Source organism: Microtus pennsylvanicus, chromosome 14, assembly GCF_037038515.1.
Source record: "Microtus pennsylvanicus isolate mMicPen1 chromosome 14, mMicPen1.hap1, whole genome shotgun sequence".
Lineage (NCBI taxonomy): Eukaryota > Metazoa > Chordata > Mammalia > Rodentia > Cricetidae > Microtus > Microtus pennsylvanicus.
Genome location: NC_134592.1, coordinates 52,703,360 through 52,720,411, shown reverse-complemented (window position 1 = coordinate 52,720,411; position 17,052 = coordinate 52,703,360). Strand labels below are relative to the sequence as shown.

At 40.0% G+C, this 17,052-nt stretch overlaps 2 protein-coding genes across 15 annotated transcripts in view; one reads left to right on the top strand and one right to left on the bottom strand.

Moving 5' to 3' along the window:
* Mia2 (MIA SH3 domain ER export factor 2) overlaps positions 1-4,073 on the top strand; it is a 70,886-nt gene extending 66,813 nt beyond the window's left edge. For all 14 annotated transcript variants that reach the window (XM_075948366.1, XM_075948363.1, XM_075948365.1 and 11 more), the window contains 3 exons: positions 1,380-1,438; positions 2,402-2,636; positions 3,737-4,073. In XM_075948366.1, coding sequence (XP_075804481.1) covers positions 1,380-1,438; positions 2,402-2,636; positions 3,737-3,912 — 470 coding nt within the window. In that variant the 3' untranslated portion in view covers positions 3,913-4,073. The remainder of the gene's footprint in view (positions 1-1,379; positions 1,439-2,401; positions 2,637-3,736) is intronic.
* Positions 4,074-11,212: 7,139 nt separating this feature from the next.
* Fbxo33 (F-box protein 33) overlaps positions 11,213-17,052 on the bottom strand; it is a 32,712-nt gene continuing 26,872 nt past the window's right edge. The window contains exons 3-4 of the mRNA XM_075947445.1: positions 15,539-16,224; positions 11,213-13,227 (exon numbers count right to left, since the gene is read on the bottom strand). Coding sequence (XP_075803560.1) covers positions 12,956-13,227; positions 15,539-16,224 — 958 coding nt within the window. The 3' untranslated portion in view covers positions 11,213-12,955. The remainder of the gene's footprint in view (positions 13,228-15,538; positions 16,225-17,052) is intronic.

Sequence of the window (17,052 nt, the reverse complement as noted above, 5' to 3'; positions counted from 1 at the left end):
GCGCTTTTTTTTTTCCTTAATTGTTTGAGACAGGATTTCTCTGTGTAGTTTTGGAACCTATCCTGGAACTTAATCTGTATACCACACTGGCCTTGAACTCACAGACGTCCATCTGTCTCTTCCTCCTGAGTGTACCACCATTGCCTGGCCCCAGATTGCTTTTAAGGACAAAATTTCTTTCCTAAATTTCCTGTGTTTGTCTCTCTCTCTCTCTCTTCTTTTTTCGAGACAGGGTTTCTCTGTGTAATTCTGTCTGTCCTGGAAGTAGCTCTTGTAGACCAGGCTGGCGTCGAACTCACAGAGATCCGTCTGCCTCTACCTCTTGAATGCTGGGATTAAAGGCGTGCGCCACCACTGCCTGGCTGTGTTTGTATTTCTTATTATCTTTTTTTTAAACAGTTTATTTATTTTTATATTCTATGTATGGGTGTTTTGCCTGCATTTATTTCTGTGCATCACATGCATGCCTGATTCCTGGGGAAGCCAGAACAGGGCATCAGATCCCCTGGAACTGGAGTTACAGATAGCTGTGAGCTACTATATGGGTGTTGGGAATTGAACACAGGTTCTGTGGAAAAGCAGCCAGTACTCTTAACCACCTTAACCACTGAACCATCTCTCCAGTGCTTTCTTGTCTCATATTATAGGTATGTCATCTAATACATGTGTTGAAGCTTAGTTTTAGTACCATAGTAAGGGTTTACTTTATCTCCCTATGATATAAACTTTACTCTGTTCCAGAGCTAACTTCTCATTGTTTTCGGTCCATTTACGTATATCCTGGTTAGCAGTCAAGGATATTAGTTAGCAAATATCAATGTATGTGTAAAAGACGATCAGCAAAATAATTTGAGTTCATGTTCTCAATCAGTTATCTCATTTAATCATTTCATATTTAGTAGATTTAATCTGTTTGTCAGGACCTCTCCAACTACCAGTCAACTATCCACTGAAGTTGTACTGTAGCTATCAAAGAATGTAACATTAAGAAAGAATACGATTCAGAAAATCAACTTAAATTTTCATTGTGCCCTTGTTGAGATGTTTTTTAAGGGTACTTTCATAAAAGTATATATTGTGTACTGAGGGAAAGGGGGCAAAAGAAAAGACAGGAAGCGGGGTGCTGATTCCCAAGTTGTGCACTCAGGAGGCTGCTGCAGCAAGATCGCCTAGGACGACACTGCAGAAGAATGTCTGTTCTGTTGAAGTTTCCTCAGCCTCCAGGCTGCTTTTGATCCTAATATGGACTACTGTTGTATTCGTGCCAAGTTATTCTCCTGTCCAGCAAGGGCAGTGGAACATGCCAGTGTCATTGGTATCTGGGAATGGTCTACCAATTGAGAATTCATAAGTTTTTCTGGTTTGATTTTTCTGTCTAGATGGGCCAGTACCCTCAAAAATGGAATCCAGTAAAAATGACACCAAAGACGATCCTGGTGTAAGTACTGAAAGTTGAACTCTACCCATGTGTCTCTCTATATCCAGTTTCTTGGTTTTAGTAGAATAAGGACAGCGCTATTCCACTTCCAGGATACTAATAAACCATACTCCTACGTAGCATTAACAACGTTCCATTTCTGGCTGTAACCTGTGGGAAAATAATACAAGTTGCAGCCAGGTATTGATGATGCATGTAACCCTGGCATTTTGGCAGGCTGAGGCAGGAGGCCTGTGAATTCAAAGCCAGTGTAGGCCACATAAGATCTTGTATCAAAAAACCCAAGAATGGACTGGAGAAATGGCTTACAGTGGCTGCTCTCCTAGAGGACCTGGGTTTGATTCCCAGCACCGTGGTCGCTCACAACCCTTCTTAACTCCAGTCTCAAGGGATCTGAAGCCCTTATGCTATCTATTGAGAACACTGACTGTATATGATATGCAGACATATGTGCAGGCAAACACCCATACATGTCAAATAAGTAGAAAAAAAAAAGAGAAAGAAACCTGATAGCTCCCACTTTTAGATGACTTTACAGCTTCTTTCCTAGCTGAACACAATTTCAGATTTTCTTCCTTGAAATTTTATTTGAATCTTAGAATATTTTAGTTTTAAAATATAACATTGATTTGGCATCAATATCTTAATATTTTCCTTTATGTGTATTTGATAAAACTATTTTTTAAAATGTCTAAAAATTGCTATGCTTGAACTGCACTTGTGTTTTAGGATGAGGTAGGTGGACTATTCAGCTATGCTGAAAATTTTCTGTTGTTAGTATAAACACTTAAAGATAGTGAACAAGCGACTCATAGGCCAGTATGGAAACCTGACCTGGTCTCCCACCTTCCACAATGTCATGGTTGGCTTTTGCATATGCGCCTTTCTTCTCTGTCTGGCGCCCCTGGGAAAGGAGCTGTGAACTGAGCCGCTTTACTGACGCTGATTGTCAATCTGTTACAGAACTCAACTGTGCCTGATTCTTCTCGCCCTGATGAGTGTGAAGCAGCTGGCCGTGGCTTTGTTCCTCCACCATTTCTTCCAGTCAGAGCCCCATTGTTTCCAGTGGATCCAAGGAGCCAGTTCGTGAGAAGGGCTCCCCCTTTTCCTCCACCTCCTCCAGGGAACATCTATGCAGCGCCTCGAGATTATTTTCCACCAAGGGACTTCTCTAGCCTACCACCACCTCTATTCCCAGGTCGGCTTTTTAAAAAATTCATATATGTGTCAACATTTATCTGTGCTTTTCTTCAGCTTTGCTTTCTGTTGCTGTGATAAACACTGACCAGAACCAGGAGAAAAGGATTAGATGGCTCACAGGTTACAGTCCAGCCACAAAGGAAGCCAAGGCTTCCCTTGATCCACTTTAGCGGAATTTGAATTTTATCTGTATTGTGATAGTTCAGAAAATCCCTGAATTTACAAGCAGTTTTAAGACTAAAATTACGTTATTTCATTTGCTAAAAACGTTATTGTGGTCATTGTTTAAAATAATTACTTATATTTTAGTCTTTTTCATAAATAGTCCCAGCTGATTGTATTTATTTAAAATCTAAGATTATATTTTGTCAAATTTATTGAAATTCTTCCATTCCCTTACATTTTAAAATAAAAGCAATTTATTGCTTTTACAGCACACTTTATCTTTTGGAACCACAGATTTCTACATAGTAAATCATGTTTTCAAGTACTAAACAGGAACTAGCTTAGTTGTCCTGGGTAGCTGCTCTCTGATCTCACCTCTGGTTTTAAAGTTATAGGTAAATCAATTGAGTTTATTGTTTGGTAAGTTTTAAGGTGGTCCTTGGCATTACAGATAATGTTTTTAGTAGAATATTCCATCAGAATCACCAAAAATTTGACTACATTGAAAACCTGTTTTAAAGTAAATCTTGAGCCAGGTGGTGGTGATGACACACACCCTTAATCCCAGCACTAGGGAGGCAGAGGCAGATGGATCTCTGTGAGTTCAAGGCCAGCCTGGTCTACAAGAGCTAGTTTTAGGACAGGCTCCAAAGCTACAGGGAAACCCTATCTTAAAAAACCAAAAGTAAATCTTGAGTGTATTGAGATCTATGTAACTGCGAAGATTGGACAAACATACCTGAAATTAATGATATTTTATTAATCCTGTGTAGTTGAAGAAGTACATTTTTTAGGGTCAGAATTAGTTTGTGAGATCAGATATTCTGGTGTGTGTGTGTCTGAGTATCAGAATAGTTGCTGGCGCTCGTGGTGTGGCAGGTGTGCAGTACAGGGTTTCAGCTCACACTGTGCTTCACTAATCTCTTTGAACAGGGAGAAATGTGTCCGCACCACCACCACCACCAAGGGGCTTTCCACTTTACCTTCCCCCACGAGCTGGGTTCTTTTCCCCACCCCCACATCCTGAAAGTAGGAGTGAGCTCCGGCCAGACTTGACTCCACCTTCAAAGGAACCTGCAGCTAAACCTCCAGAAACACCGGAGATCTGATGGTGATATTGTGATATTGGTCCAAACAGTCATTTTCTTCTCATTTTCAGTTTAAGTAACGGCTGTTACTTTATATGATTATATTTTTGCTCAACTTGGAGCTTAATGGAATTATAATTCTCAGGATAGTATTTTGTAAATAAAGATGATTTAAATATGAATCTTATGAGTAAATTATTTCCATTTTATTTTATTCTGGATAGTATATTTTACTTTGATTACCTCATCCATAATTATGGTAGTTTTATATATGTAATCTTATAGTTGGGGATGTCTTAAAACTTAAAAGACTGTGTCTTTATACCAGGAATGTGTTCACCATGGTTGTAGACAAATGTAAAAGTAACTTTATGTTTAATCAAATAAATTTTTAATTGATTTAAACTCTTGTTTGGCATTGATAATAGTAAAATCAGCCAGGTTCACATAAACATGGTTCCATAAATTGATCTTTTTACCTGTACCAATAATTCAGTGGTTCAAAAGTAAAGCATTTGAGGCCGGAGAGATGGTGGCTCAATGGTTAAGAATATTGGCAGGGCTGGAGAAGTGGCTTAAGGGTTAAAAATACTGGGTGCTCTTGCACAGGCCCTAGGTTTGAGTCCAACCTCACAACTGTCTATAATTCTAGCTCCAGGGGATCCAGTGCTCTCTCCCAGCCTCCATGGAACACATGTACATAAATAAAAATAACTAAAAAATATAACAGGATCCATCTTTCTAGAAAAAAAATACTGGCTGCTCTTGCAGAGGACTTGGGTTTGGTTCTCAGCATCCTGGCTTCCAAAAATGCATCAGGCATGCTTGTGGTGCACAAACATAAATGTAGACAAAACATCCGCACATATGAAGTTATATAAGATAAAGGTAAATGATTTTGTGATCATCTTACAGAATATGTACCCTACTTCTTGCAGTTAGATATGACAGGCCCAAAATAAACTAATAAACTTCAAAAATTTAAATATGGATTACATTTTAAAGAAAGCCAGGATATTGTCTATGAATTTCAGATTTTTTTAAACTTGGTTCACCAACTAGTTTTTTTTCTTTCTTTTTTTTTTGTTTTGTTTTGTTTTCAACTAGTTTTCTTTTAGCAATTTAAAAACAATTTGTGTGTGTGTGTGCGCGCACTCGCGCATGAGAGAGAGAGAGAGACAGAGAGAAATTCTGTGTGTGTGTGCACTCGCGCATGAGAGAGAGACAGAGAGAAATTCTTAGCACGCAGAGGCAGAAAAAGACATTCTGGGGCTGGAGAGATGGCTCAGTGGTTAAGAGCATTGCCTGCTCTTCCAAAGGTCCTGAGTTCAATTCCCGGCAACCACATGGTGGCTCACAACCATCTGTAATGAGGTCTGCTGTCCTCTTCTTGTCTGCAAACACACACAGATTGAATATTGTATACATAATAAATAAATATTTAAAAAAAAAAAGAAAAAAAGAAAAAGACATTCTGTAAACTCAAGGCCAGCATGTTCTTGAGTACACAGCAAGTACCAGGGCTAGATACAGAAACCCTGCCTTTAAGAAACAAACAAGCTAAATAAATGTTAAAATAGGAGAAAGAGAAATTATGTAAGAAACAATAGAGACATCTGGTTGCCTTAACAGTCACCCCAAAGTTCCTCTATAATGTTGGGACAACCAACTTCCGGCCTAGAGGCCTAAAATATCTGATAGACTTTTCTGTGAAGCAGGAATTTTGACAGATTGTCCTACCTTGTCTTGGCAAAATTTAGCAAACTTTTGTGTCCTGTTTGTTCAATTTTGACAGCAAGCATACTGTCAGCAATTGAGGCAAAGGCAGTTTCTTTGTCCAGTGACTAACCTTGCCACAAATGAAAGCAAACTCCATATGGAGGTTTTTTGATGCCCATCATCCTTTTATGAAGTAGATTAGTGTTGCCAGGAGCAGATGTGTCCCATTGTCATAAAAAGCCTTAGGTTATTAAAATATTTTAAATGTCATATTCTGTAGGTCTTTGAAGTATTTGAAGACCATCTCTATTTAAAGTATATCTTTGTATGACCCTGAAAACACAGCTAAAATGACTAGGTTCGATTGTTGTAGTTGACTATTAACTTGTATTTCTTTATTATCCAAAATAGTTTTTAAGTAATAAAACTTTACATTTTTAAATGAGCTGCATTGGTACACTATCTTAAACAAGAATAGAAGCATATATCAATACAACGAAAGTAATCTTATTTGTATCAATATACAAACACCTATACCAATATAAAATACGTGAGACTAGTGATTGTTCCAAAGTAGACTCGCTGGTTATGGTGCATGCCAGTAGGATTTGCTGAAGGATGCAGGGGCAGGAGGATCACAAGTTCGAGGCCAGCATGGGCTACAATTTTTTTTTTCCGGGCAATGGTGGCACACGCCTTTAATCCCAGCGCTTAGGAGGCAGAAGCAGGTGGATCTCTGAGTTTGAGGCTAGCCTGGTCTACAAGAGCTAGTTCCAGGACAGGCTCCAAAGCCACAGAGAAACCCTGTCTCAAAAAAAACCCCAAAACAAAAGTAGACTCAACAATCCACTCTTTTATCTCATCATTTCAATATTCCCCCCTTTTCCCTTTAGAAAGAGATACTTAAATTTAACCTCTTTTGTTTAGTTTTCTCCCTGACCATGACCAATAATAACAATCTGTAACCAAGCCTCCTAAGTGATGACAAACATCTATAACCCACTGAATAACCAAAAACTACCTATTGCACCTCTTGGGAATGTGGGTATCATATTCTCTAGACTGCTTCCTGTTGTCTGGAGGTGATGACATTTTTGGGTAACCCTGGGAAAATTGAGATAATGGTCAAGTTCTGGAAAAAACTAGCCATAACATTTGTTGTCCAGTCTCTGTACAATGGAAAAGTACAAAGCTTATTTGTAGTCCTGGCTGGAATAGTCTGTGAGGCTGGACCATCTCATCCAGTAGCCTTGAAGCTATTTTGGATGCAGAACTGAGGAAACTAGCAGAGGCACTCTGAAGGGCTGACCACCTGGGCCACCCATTTTCACCGGCGTCTCTTACCCTGCTCTGAATGCACATAAACTCTCAAAGATAACATACATATCTGCATTAACATGAGCATAAACTATGTGTTCTAACAAGCCAGGCAAAGATGATTTCTTTTTTATGTTTGAGCAGGTAAAATATACATCACTTGTGTTGTAGTTTTCCAGGTTTATTTCTTTATGCCTGTAGCCAGGATTTTCAGGGGGTCTCCCCTGATCAAACTTGATCTCTATCAACCTTGAAGGAAACAAAAGCATAACCTTCCCCAAAGTAATACATTTTCTGACTTGCATTCTTAAAATATCTAGGCTGGTTTAGTTCAGCGAGTCCAGTGTCTCTCCGTAGCTGTTGTTCTCTGTTCACTAGCATTCAAAAATTCAAAATTAACACAATATTGGTGATACATGATTTAGGCTTCCCATCTCCGTGTGTTTTTTTTCCTTTCATATTATTGTCTCTTTACAGACTTTATCTTATTTGTAAACCATTTTTTCTATGACTGCCTATACCCACTTTCTAGACACATCTTTAAACATACTGTAACCTGTTTAGAGTTTTTTTTTTCCCATTTGAACCTGATTTACTGTGTATCTGTAACCTTTTCTGTCCAAAAGAAAACCTGATTTACTGTGTATCTGTAACCTTTTCTGTCCAAAAGAAAAGCAAAACCTGAAACTGCCGAGCATCTTAATCATGGTGCTCTGGCGGCTCAGTCCCGCAGCAGTGGCCGAGAGAGACTGTACCATGGCCCACATGAGCCAAGTTTGGCTCAGCTTTTGTGTGTTTGCAACCATTTTTAAAGCTTTCTCCTGTTCTATGGGAAATACATGCCCATTGTTGGACTCCATTTGTAGCGAGTCTGTCTCGGTCCCACCTGCCACCTCCCAAATAACCACACAGAGGATTATTAAGCAGGAAAGCTCGGCTGAGAGCTTAGGCTTCTTTTTTTAGCTAAGTTCTTACAACCAATCCAAGTGACACATCTTCAGTGTACAGAAAGATTAGTCCACAACAGTGTAGTAGCCTGAGTCTCTACCTGAGCTCCCCACTCTGCTTTCCTCTGCAATTCTGCTCAAGCATAATGTACATTAAAAAAAAAAAATGTAACTTTCCTAAAGCAACTGCTGGTGGCTCAAGCCCGCTGCCAGTGGTGTCTCAGATAGTAGCAGAACTAGAGTGGAGGTGACAGCCTGTAGCCATTTGTAGCATCACTCTTTTGAAGTACTTACAATGAAAAAATCCACTTAAAACTGAAATTCATATGGTAAGCAATTTTAACTTACCTACCAAAGCAAGCAAGCAAGCTGTTAAATGTCTTAATTTTAATTGCATATATTTCCAAATGGATATTGAAAAAAAAAGGCTTAAAACATCAGCCATTTGCTGGGTGTTTCTTGGTGGTGTTGGCAGTACTGAATTTTTGAAGAGCTTGACAACTGACAAGATCATCTTTGAAAGTTCTATTCAAGAGGCAGGGAATCGCTCAGTGGGTAAGAAAAGGTACCTGCCAGCAAGTCTTACAATCTGGATTTGCACCCCGGGAAATTGTCTTCTAACCTGCACACATTCACTGTGGCAGGCAAATGCGCAGGTGTATTCACACAAACAGTAAATGCAGAAAAAGTTCTCTGTAAAAATTTTGCTAGTTGAGCAGTGGCCGTGCACACCTTTTATCCCAGTACTCAGGAGGTAGAGACAGAAGGATCTCTTTTTTTGTTTGTTTGTTTTTTTTTCAAGACAGGGTTTCTCTGTAGTTTTGGTGCCTGTCCTGGAACTAGCTCTTGTAGACCAGGCTAGCCTTGAACTCACAGAGATCCACCTGCCTCTGCCTCCCCAGTGCTGGGATTAAAGGCCCGGCCAGAAGGATCTCTTTGAGTTCAAGGCCAGCCTGGGTTTACTAAGCGAGTTCCAGAACAGCCAGGGCTACACAGAGAAAACACAATGTCTTGAGAAAAAAAAAAACAGTTTATTTAGTAATTATAAAGAAAATACATATGTTTCAGGCTAGTGGGTGGTGCGGGGATCCTAATTCTTTCCAGTGTGTATCGATAGGCTGTATGCTATTTTCTGTGAGAATGTGAAAAAGGCCAGAAAGCAATTCCAGTGTTGTGTGGCCCCTGAATATCATTCCTATCTGTTTGCGTGCTACTCCAGGTACGCAGTTGTCACTGGTGTCATAAAGAGCCACTGTGATTCTTGTCATAAGCCCAAGCAAAGCAATTTCTGCATTGTGTGTGTGTGTTCAGTCATAAGCACTCTGTCCTTCCAGCCCTACCCTACAGACTCCCTAAATTCTTTAATTTCAGGACAGTGGGAGATACAGAAAAATGATTTTATTTTATTCTTGTCTCTTTAGCAGTGCTAGTGTCTTTGTTAGGGTTTTTATTGCTGTGAAGAGACAATGACCACAACTCTTATAAAGAAAACTTTTAATTGGGGTGGCTTGCTTAAAGTTTCAGAGGTTCAGCTCACTGTCATAATGAGCACAGCAGCGTGCAAGCAGATGTGGTGCTGGAGCTAAGGGTGCTACATCTTGCAGGCAACAGGAAGTTGATTGAGGGAAGTTTGAGCAAAGAAGACCTCAAAGCCCACTTCCACAGTGACACTCCCTCCAACAAGCCTACACCTCCTCATAGTGCAACTCCCTTTGGGGGTCATTTTCTTTCAAACCACCACAGCTGGGGATAGATCCCAGGGTCTTTGCACACGCAAGGGAAACACCTTATAACGAAGGTATATTTTGAGTCCTGCAAAACAAGTAAAGTAGTATTTTCACTGTGTTGAAAATATTCACTATTTTTTTTTTTAACAATTATCTCATTGGTCTACAAACTGTTTTTTTTTTTTCTACAACCCCCCACCCCCGAGACAGGGCTTCTCTGTGAAGTCCTGGCTGTCCTAGAACTCACTCTGTAGACTAGCTGGCCTCCAAGAGATCTGCTTCCTGGGATTAAGGGGGCCTGCCAAGAGATGAAAACTGACAAAGGAGCTTGTATTGAAGCAGGCAGAACCAGAGCCCAGAAGCTGAGCCCTTCAGTTCAGTACTTCCCCCTTCACCTGGATGCTCATCCTCTTTACCGAGTCTTCTCCTTTGCAAACACATGGGTGCATTTATGTACACACACATGCTGAGTCACTCAAAGGCATCCGTTTGTCTAAGAAATAATCAAAAAGTTCAAAGTGACACTGCATAGAGCTTTCACGGTTAAATAGTTGCTAAAAATATTTCTGCATCTAATAAAGAATTTAAAAAGAATAAGAAGCACCTTTAAATTTGCTGTATCAATAGTGTATACTAAACACACACGACACCGGGATTTTGTTAACCAGTCTAGTGGCCTTTGTGAGCTGGGGCCTCACACAGCTAAAAAGCTGGCTGCAAACTCACTTTGCACTAGCACATGACTGTAGAGGTTTGAATAAATGACCTCACTGGCTTTGAATATTTGGTTTGAATATTTGGTCTCCAGTTGACGGGACTGTTTGAGAAGGAGGGGTTGCCTGTCACTGAGGGTGGGTGTGGTGGTTTGAATGAGAATGGTCCCCATAGCTCAACATTTGAATGCTTTGTCACCAGTTGGTAGACTGTCTGGAAAGATTACTAGGTGTGGCCTTGTTGGAGGTGATTTGCTGCAGGGGATGGACTTTGAGGTTTCAAAAGCCCACGCCAGGCCAAGAGTACTCCCATCCCCTGGCCCCAGGCTGCTGCCTAAGGATCAGGATGTAAAACTCAGCTACTTCTTCAGCACCATGCCTGCCTGCTGTGCCCTTCTCCTCTCATAATGGTGGACCAAGCCACTGAGACAATAAGCAAGCCCCCAGTTAAATGCTTCCTTGTTGATGGCGTCTCTTCACAGCAATAGAACAATCAGATATGGAAAGACCTGTGCTTGCTCGCTCTTTCTGCCGCCTCCTTGTGAGTTCTCAGATGTTCCTGTAGCCATGCTTTTCCTCCTTCATCTTGGACTTCAGCCCCCTGAAACTGTAAGCCCAATTAAACACTTTCTTCTGTAATATTCCTGTTCACGGTGTTTGTCCCCTCAACAGGAAAGTAACTAAGGCAATGACCTTGAACTTCTGATCCTCCAGTCTCCATCTCTCAAGAGCTGGCAGGGATGACAGAAGCGTGCTAGCATGCTTGGCTTAGTGTCTTGTTTTTAAGCTTGCCTTTTCTCAAAGTGACAATTTAGACTCTCTATACCATGCAGTCTAAGATTTTTTATTTAAACATTAACACTCTGTGTTTCATATTCAATGAAATACATCACAACGGTCACTTTTTAATGCTTTATTCATTGATTAAAAGAATATACATTTAACATAAACCACACAACATCAGTCATCAGGTCAGACATTCAGCTGGTTTCCTTACAGTTTCTGTCAGGAGTTATTTTATCAGATCACATATACAAGATAAAATCTCACCACATCTGGCATTTACACACACTGTGCCAGTGGATTCACACTACTGATGTACATATAAAATCCGCATGGTATGTGCTCACTGGAGACAAAACAGTGCACACCTGTCAAAAGGTCATTTAATATAAGATGGTAAAACCATTTGTAAAACATATAAACTTTTTCCATAAATAGAATCATATCTGGACATCTGTTGCATAAATTGTGTTTCCAAAGCTTACAATAGAGCAGCCAGGTCTCAGCACTGCTGGGCACCCACGTTGGCTACTTACTTTATTATTGCAGACTGTCCTTAACGTTAAATGCACAACATTCGTACCACTTAAAACTTGGGTCAGGTGGAAGTCTCACAGAGACCACGTCTGTACCGCGGTTGCCCTGAAACAGTGAAATTGGCTTTTAAAGCCGCTCAGATATAACAAGGTTTTAAAACATACTTCATGGAATGTTCTTCACGTATCATAGCAGCTCATACCTGGGATGGAACAAGCTTTTGGTTTTTCCTTTCTTTCCTTTACATTCACTATTCACAGTGAAACAGGTGCATTTTTTTTCTTTTTTTTCTTTTTTTTTTTCAGAGTTCTGAGGTTGCTGACTGAGCCACAGCACAGCTGTGTACCACAGGTCGAAATTCGACCTTAAATATTACAATCTAGCAGTATCTGGCTGGCCAAAGCCAGCCAGCCCCTGCCAGCATGTGGGCACTTCTTCATGTAAATCTATTCTTTGGCAGCTGACACGCGCGCTGACAGAGAGAATCCAGTGACTTGTTAGGGATTTCACGAGTAATGTTGGTTTGCAAGCCTGTGCGCCTACAGTTCTGTGCTTTGACTTAGCCTCAGAGGTTTCCCTGGAATATGGTTCCTTTCTTCCTCCACTGTTTTGATATCTGGGCTAAAGAAGCTAACTTGAATGTAACAGATGAAAAAAATTGTCGGATATAGTTTAAAAAATCCAGCAATTTGAGTGCTCATGTTTATGTAAATGCATTTAAAAAGGGATTAAGCAATGTCTAACTTATACTATATGAAATTCAGAATGGTAATTGGCAATATCAATTATTATATAGGTAATGAAAGTTAAACTCAGCCTTGTTAAAGGTAACTCATTTGGGATACTATTTTTCCCTTCCATTTCAAACCAAAATCAATGAGATGCTATCAGAATACAAAGATGCAGTGCATTGCATACAAATCCACCAGGCTATGGATATTCATATATATATATATATTCGTATAAAAATATTTGGCTCCTGAGCTCTGGATTCTGACAAACAAAGAATAAAAATGTCAAAAAGGCAGAGTAACTCAGTGAAAAAGTTAGCCAGCAACCTCAGATAATCATTGGCTGTATGTCCTTAAGGTTTGGTAACAATCTCATTAACCGTGAAAGCCCTATACAGTGTCACTTTGAACTTCTAAAACCAATACCCGACTACGTTCTTTGATCAAGAAGTAGAATATACATATATAATTCTATAAAGCTAATACTGATTAAACACAGCACAAAAGGATTAGTTTATACTACTGGAAAAAAAAACATAATGGGACCCTACTTGCATATGTAGCCACGGGAATTATACATTTTAAAAAAGCTAAATATCTTCGCTGAAGCTTTGCATCTCTCTGTAAAAATGACGATTTGGTTCAGTGAAGACACTGAGTGATTCAATGTCCAAGACTGCATGCCAAGGTTGACCAAGGCCCAGGGATACCTGCTCAATAAGGTTATGTACTGGATCCACATCCTGGTCGGCTAGTTCACCTTGGTCAAAATCAATGCTTTCTTCGGTGACTTCAAGCACTTTTAGATCAGAGCCACGAAGACGAGCAATGGCAATGAGGTTGTGTGCCCACACGGTGTAACCTTAAAGATAAGCAAAAGGTAACTCTGTCATTCTCTTCTGTTTTATTCTGTCTCTGATAAGTTAGTCTGTTCCTCAGTAAGCGCTTCTTGAGAAGCTTCACACTGGTATTTCACCATGCTGGTCCTTTCCCCTTAAAGCAAACTGAGAACAGAGAAACATGACTACCTAAGAGTTTCATACCATCTTTAAGAACACTAGCTGGTAAGTAGTGGATCATCTTATTCTGGTATTTATTCAGCAAAACAAAAAACATTTAAAGTATATAAATACATTTTTAACTTTGGATAATGATTTATTATAAGGAGCACATTTTATTTCTTATATAAGTCCCTATTAACAATACATAGAGTCACACAGTGGTGTTTCTTGCCTTTAATCCCAGCACTTGGGAGGCAGAGACAGGCAATCTCAATTCAAGGCCAGCCTGGTCTACAGAACGAGTTCCAAGACAGCCAGGGATATACAGAGAAACCTTGTCTTGAAAAATCACAACAAACAAAAAACAAAAACAAAAAAACCTAACATATAATAAACTAGAATTTTTCATTGTAAAAATCATTTCCTATGGTATTTTAAGAGTCCAAAGTCAAGACACTTGAAACTTTAAAAATAACTGTTCATTATCAGAAATCATAAAAATCATAGGAGTATGCACCAACTTTAGAACAGAGGCCACCTCTGGGAAGGTAAGGGGAGAGATGACAGGCAAGCTTTGCCTCTATTAACGTCTTGAAAGAAGAAAAAGCTTTAAAAGGGCGGTTTAAGTAAACTTTTAAATAACCTTTTCCCCCTGCTGATTCCTGTTTTATTTTATAGTGTGTACTGCATGTGTACTGCATGTACATGTGTGTATGCACGTGTGTGCCTGACTGTGGAGGTCTCAAGATGACACTGGCTGTCTTTCCTGGTTGCTCTCTGTTTTGTTGTGGCAGGACCTTGAAATTGAAGCAGAGCTCGACTGGCCAGTGTGGCTAGCCAGTTTGACGCAGGGACTGTCTGTCTGAGCAGAGGACTAGAGATGGCCGCCCATGCTGCCTGGCAGTTGTGTGAGCTCAGGATCGGACTCTGGCCCCACACTCGCACAGTCAGCACTTAATCAGTCAACCACATCCCCTCAGCAACGCCTCTCGACTTCAATATGGATCTGCTTCTGGCTACTACCTGTAACTGTATGGCCCAATCATCAAGTAAAACCTGAAAAAATCACAACTTTAGGCTAAGAAAAAAAGTTTCAAAAACAATGAAAGAGTTAGCAGAGTGAGCTTAAGATAGTCTTTACAGGGTTGGAGAGATGGCTTAAAGGTTGAGCACTGGTTGCTCTTCCAGAGGTTGAGTTCAATTCCCAGCAACCATATGGTGGTTCACAACCATCTGTAATGAGACATGGTGCCTTCTTCTGGCCAAAACACTGTATACATAATAAATAAAAATCTAAAAAAACAAAAACAAAACAACAAAACAGGTTCGGCATAATAGCCTGGTTTACAAGAGCTTGTTCCAGGACAACTAGGATTGTTACATGGAGAAACCCTGTCTCAAAACAACAAACAAACAAACAAACAAACAAGCAAAAGACCAAAAAGACATTCTTTGCTTGCTTTAATATTTATTGTATTTTTTGTTTTGTTTTGTTTGGAGACAGGGTTTTTCTGTGTAGAGTCCCTGGCTATCCTAGAATTAGCTTTGTAGACCAGGCTGGCCTTGAATTCAGAGGCTTGCCTCTGCCTTTGGAGTTATGGAATTAAAGGTGTGAGCCACTATGCCCTGCTTATTCTTAGTTTTTAAACAAGGTCTCAGTCTGTAGCTCAGGCTGGCCTAGAAAGCACTCACTTCTGCTGCCTAGACTCTAGACTGCCCTCTCATACTCATGACAATCCTAACTCAGTCTCTCAAGAGCTGAGATTATGGATTTGTGACTGTCTTTGAAGTAAAATGTTCTCTTAGTTTATCTGAATAGCAACTCCATTCATACTAAGATGAATGGCTAAGAAATAAACATGTACCTAACAGATTATTTAAAAAATATAATACATCAATCTAGAATCGAAAAGATGAGGCTATAAATATCAAAGCCACGCTTTACCTCTTTCTGTCCTAAACATTTCAGATCTTCTGACTGGAGTGAATATATCCACTGCAGGTAGTTACACATCTGTTTTCTTAGCTAATTACTATCAAATGCCCCACGGCAAGAAAAAGCAATAGAAGGGCACTGAGACAGAACTTGCTAACAACTCCTGATACATTTACCAGCATAAAATAGTTTAGGTATGATGTCAGTATCAAGTCATAGTGAACAAAACCACATACCATGAATTGCCAAAAGAGTGAGCTTTGTGCACCTCCATGCTAATAAAACCAACGGATCTTCATTTCGGTTGTCACTAAGATCTGGAAAACCAGACGTGTCAATTACATCATTCATCAATATAAAATGGGTGAGGAACTTGTCGTACTGCCTGGATATAAGATCAACAATAGCCCCTGAGACACAAGTGACGTAGCTGTCAAAGTGAACCCTTTCAAGTGGTATACTGGGTTTCAGAATCTTTAGCATGTCTTCACCCTTGACATCAAAAGCCATTAGATAAACCCGAAGGCTGGAGCTCTTCCGTGATAGGGCTTTCCAGTGCTCATCGTTTGGCATGTTATCTAATGACTTGTGCATCACTGAAACATTGTGGACCAGGAGAGACAGTCGCTGCAAAGGCACATGGTTGCTATCGGTTAAGACTCTTGCCATATCAGCTGTGAAGTCACAGAAATCCAGGGCAAGTGAACGCAGATTTACAAACCGCTCTAGTTCAACTGCAGTGATGAGAGTGCTGTTGCCAGGAATATTGTTGTCCAGTAAACTCAGGTGTTCCAGGGTGCTGGCAACTGAGTTAGACAGAGACGACAGTGATGTTGGGGTGATTATTTCCAGCATAAACCCACACGACAGCCATTTTAGTTGCCTACTATTGCTCAGTATTTCTTCAAACAGCTGCTGAATTCTACAAGAAAAACATGTCACAATGATGTCACTAGCATTCAGCATTGATCTTTTAATAATGACTTTAAAAAATGGGCAATACACCGGGCGGTGGTGGCACACGCCTTTAATCTCAGCACTTGGGAGGCAGAGCCAGGTGGATCTCTGTGAGTTCGAAGCCAGCCTGGTCTAAGAGAGCTAGTTCCAAGACAGGTTCCAAAGCTACAGAGAAACCCTGTCTCAAAAAACCAAAAAAAAAGGGGGGGGGGACAATACATAGCATTTAATGTTGAGATACAATTTTCTTCTCATTAATTGATTTCTAAGCAACCCACAAGTGAAATTAAACTCACATTACAATATAACAAATAAGATACATTAAACATGTAGAAATGTTTTTCATCTGAGGAAAATAGCATTTTTAAATTAACATTATGAAAGAAAAGACTGATGACATATGACTTACTTTATAAAAAAATAACACCTTTAAATAGCAGTAAGGGGCTGTAAGAGAACTTTCTTCTGCAGAGAATCCAAGTTCATCTCCCAGCACTCATACTGCGGCACACAACCATTTCTAACTAGCTCCAGGGATCTGACTCCCTCTTCTGACTTTGTAGGAACTAGACACTCAGGTGGTGCATGCAAAACACTTAAAACACATAAAATAAAATATACAGTAATATGATTTATCCTAAAAGGCTTATGTTATTGTGTCACATAACCACCACTAAAACTCACTGTTTAAGATGTTTCTAGGACATGTATTCTATCCCAATACTGTGTGCGTGTGTCTGTCTGAGGCAGGCTTTCTCCATCAAACCAGAGGTTGCTGACAGGGCTAGTCTCT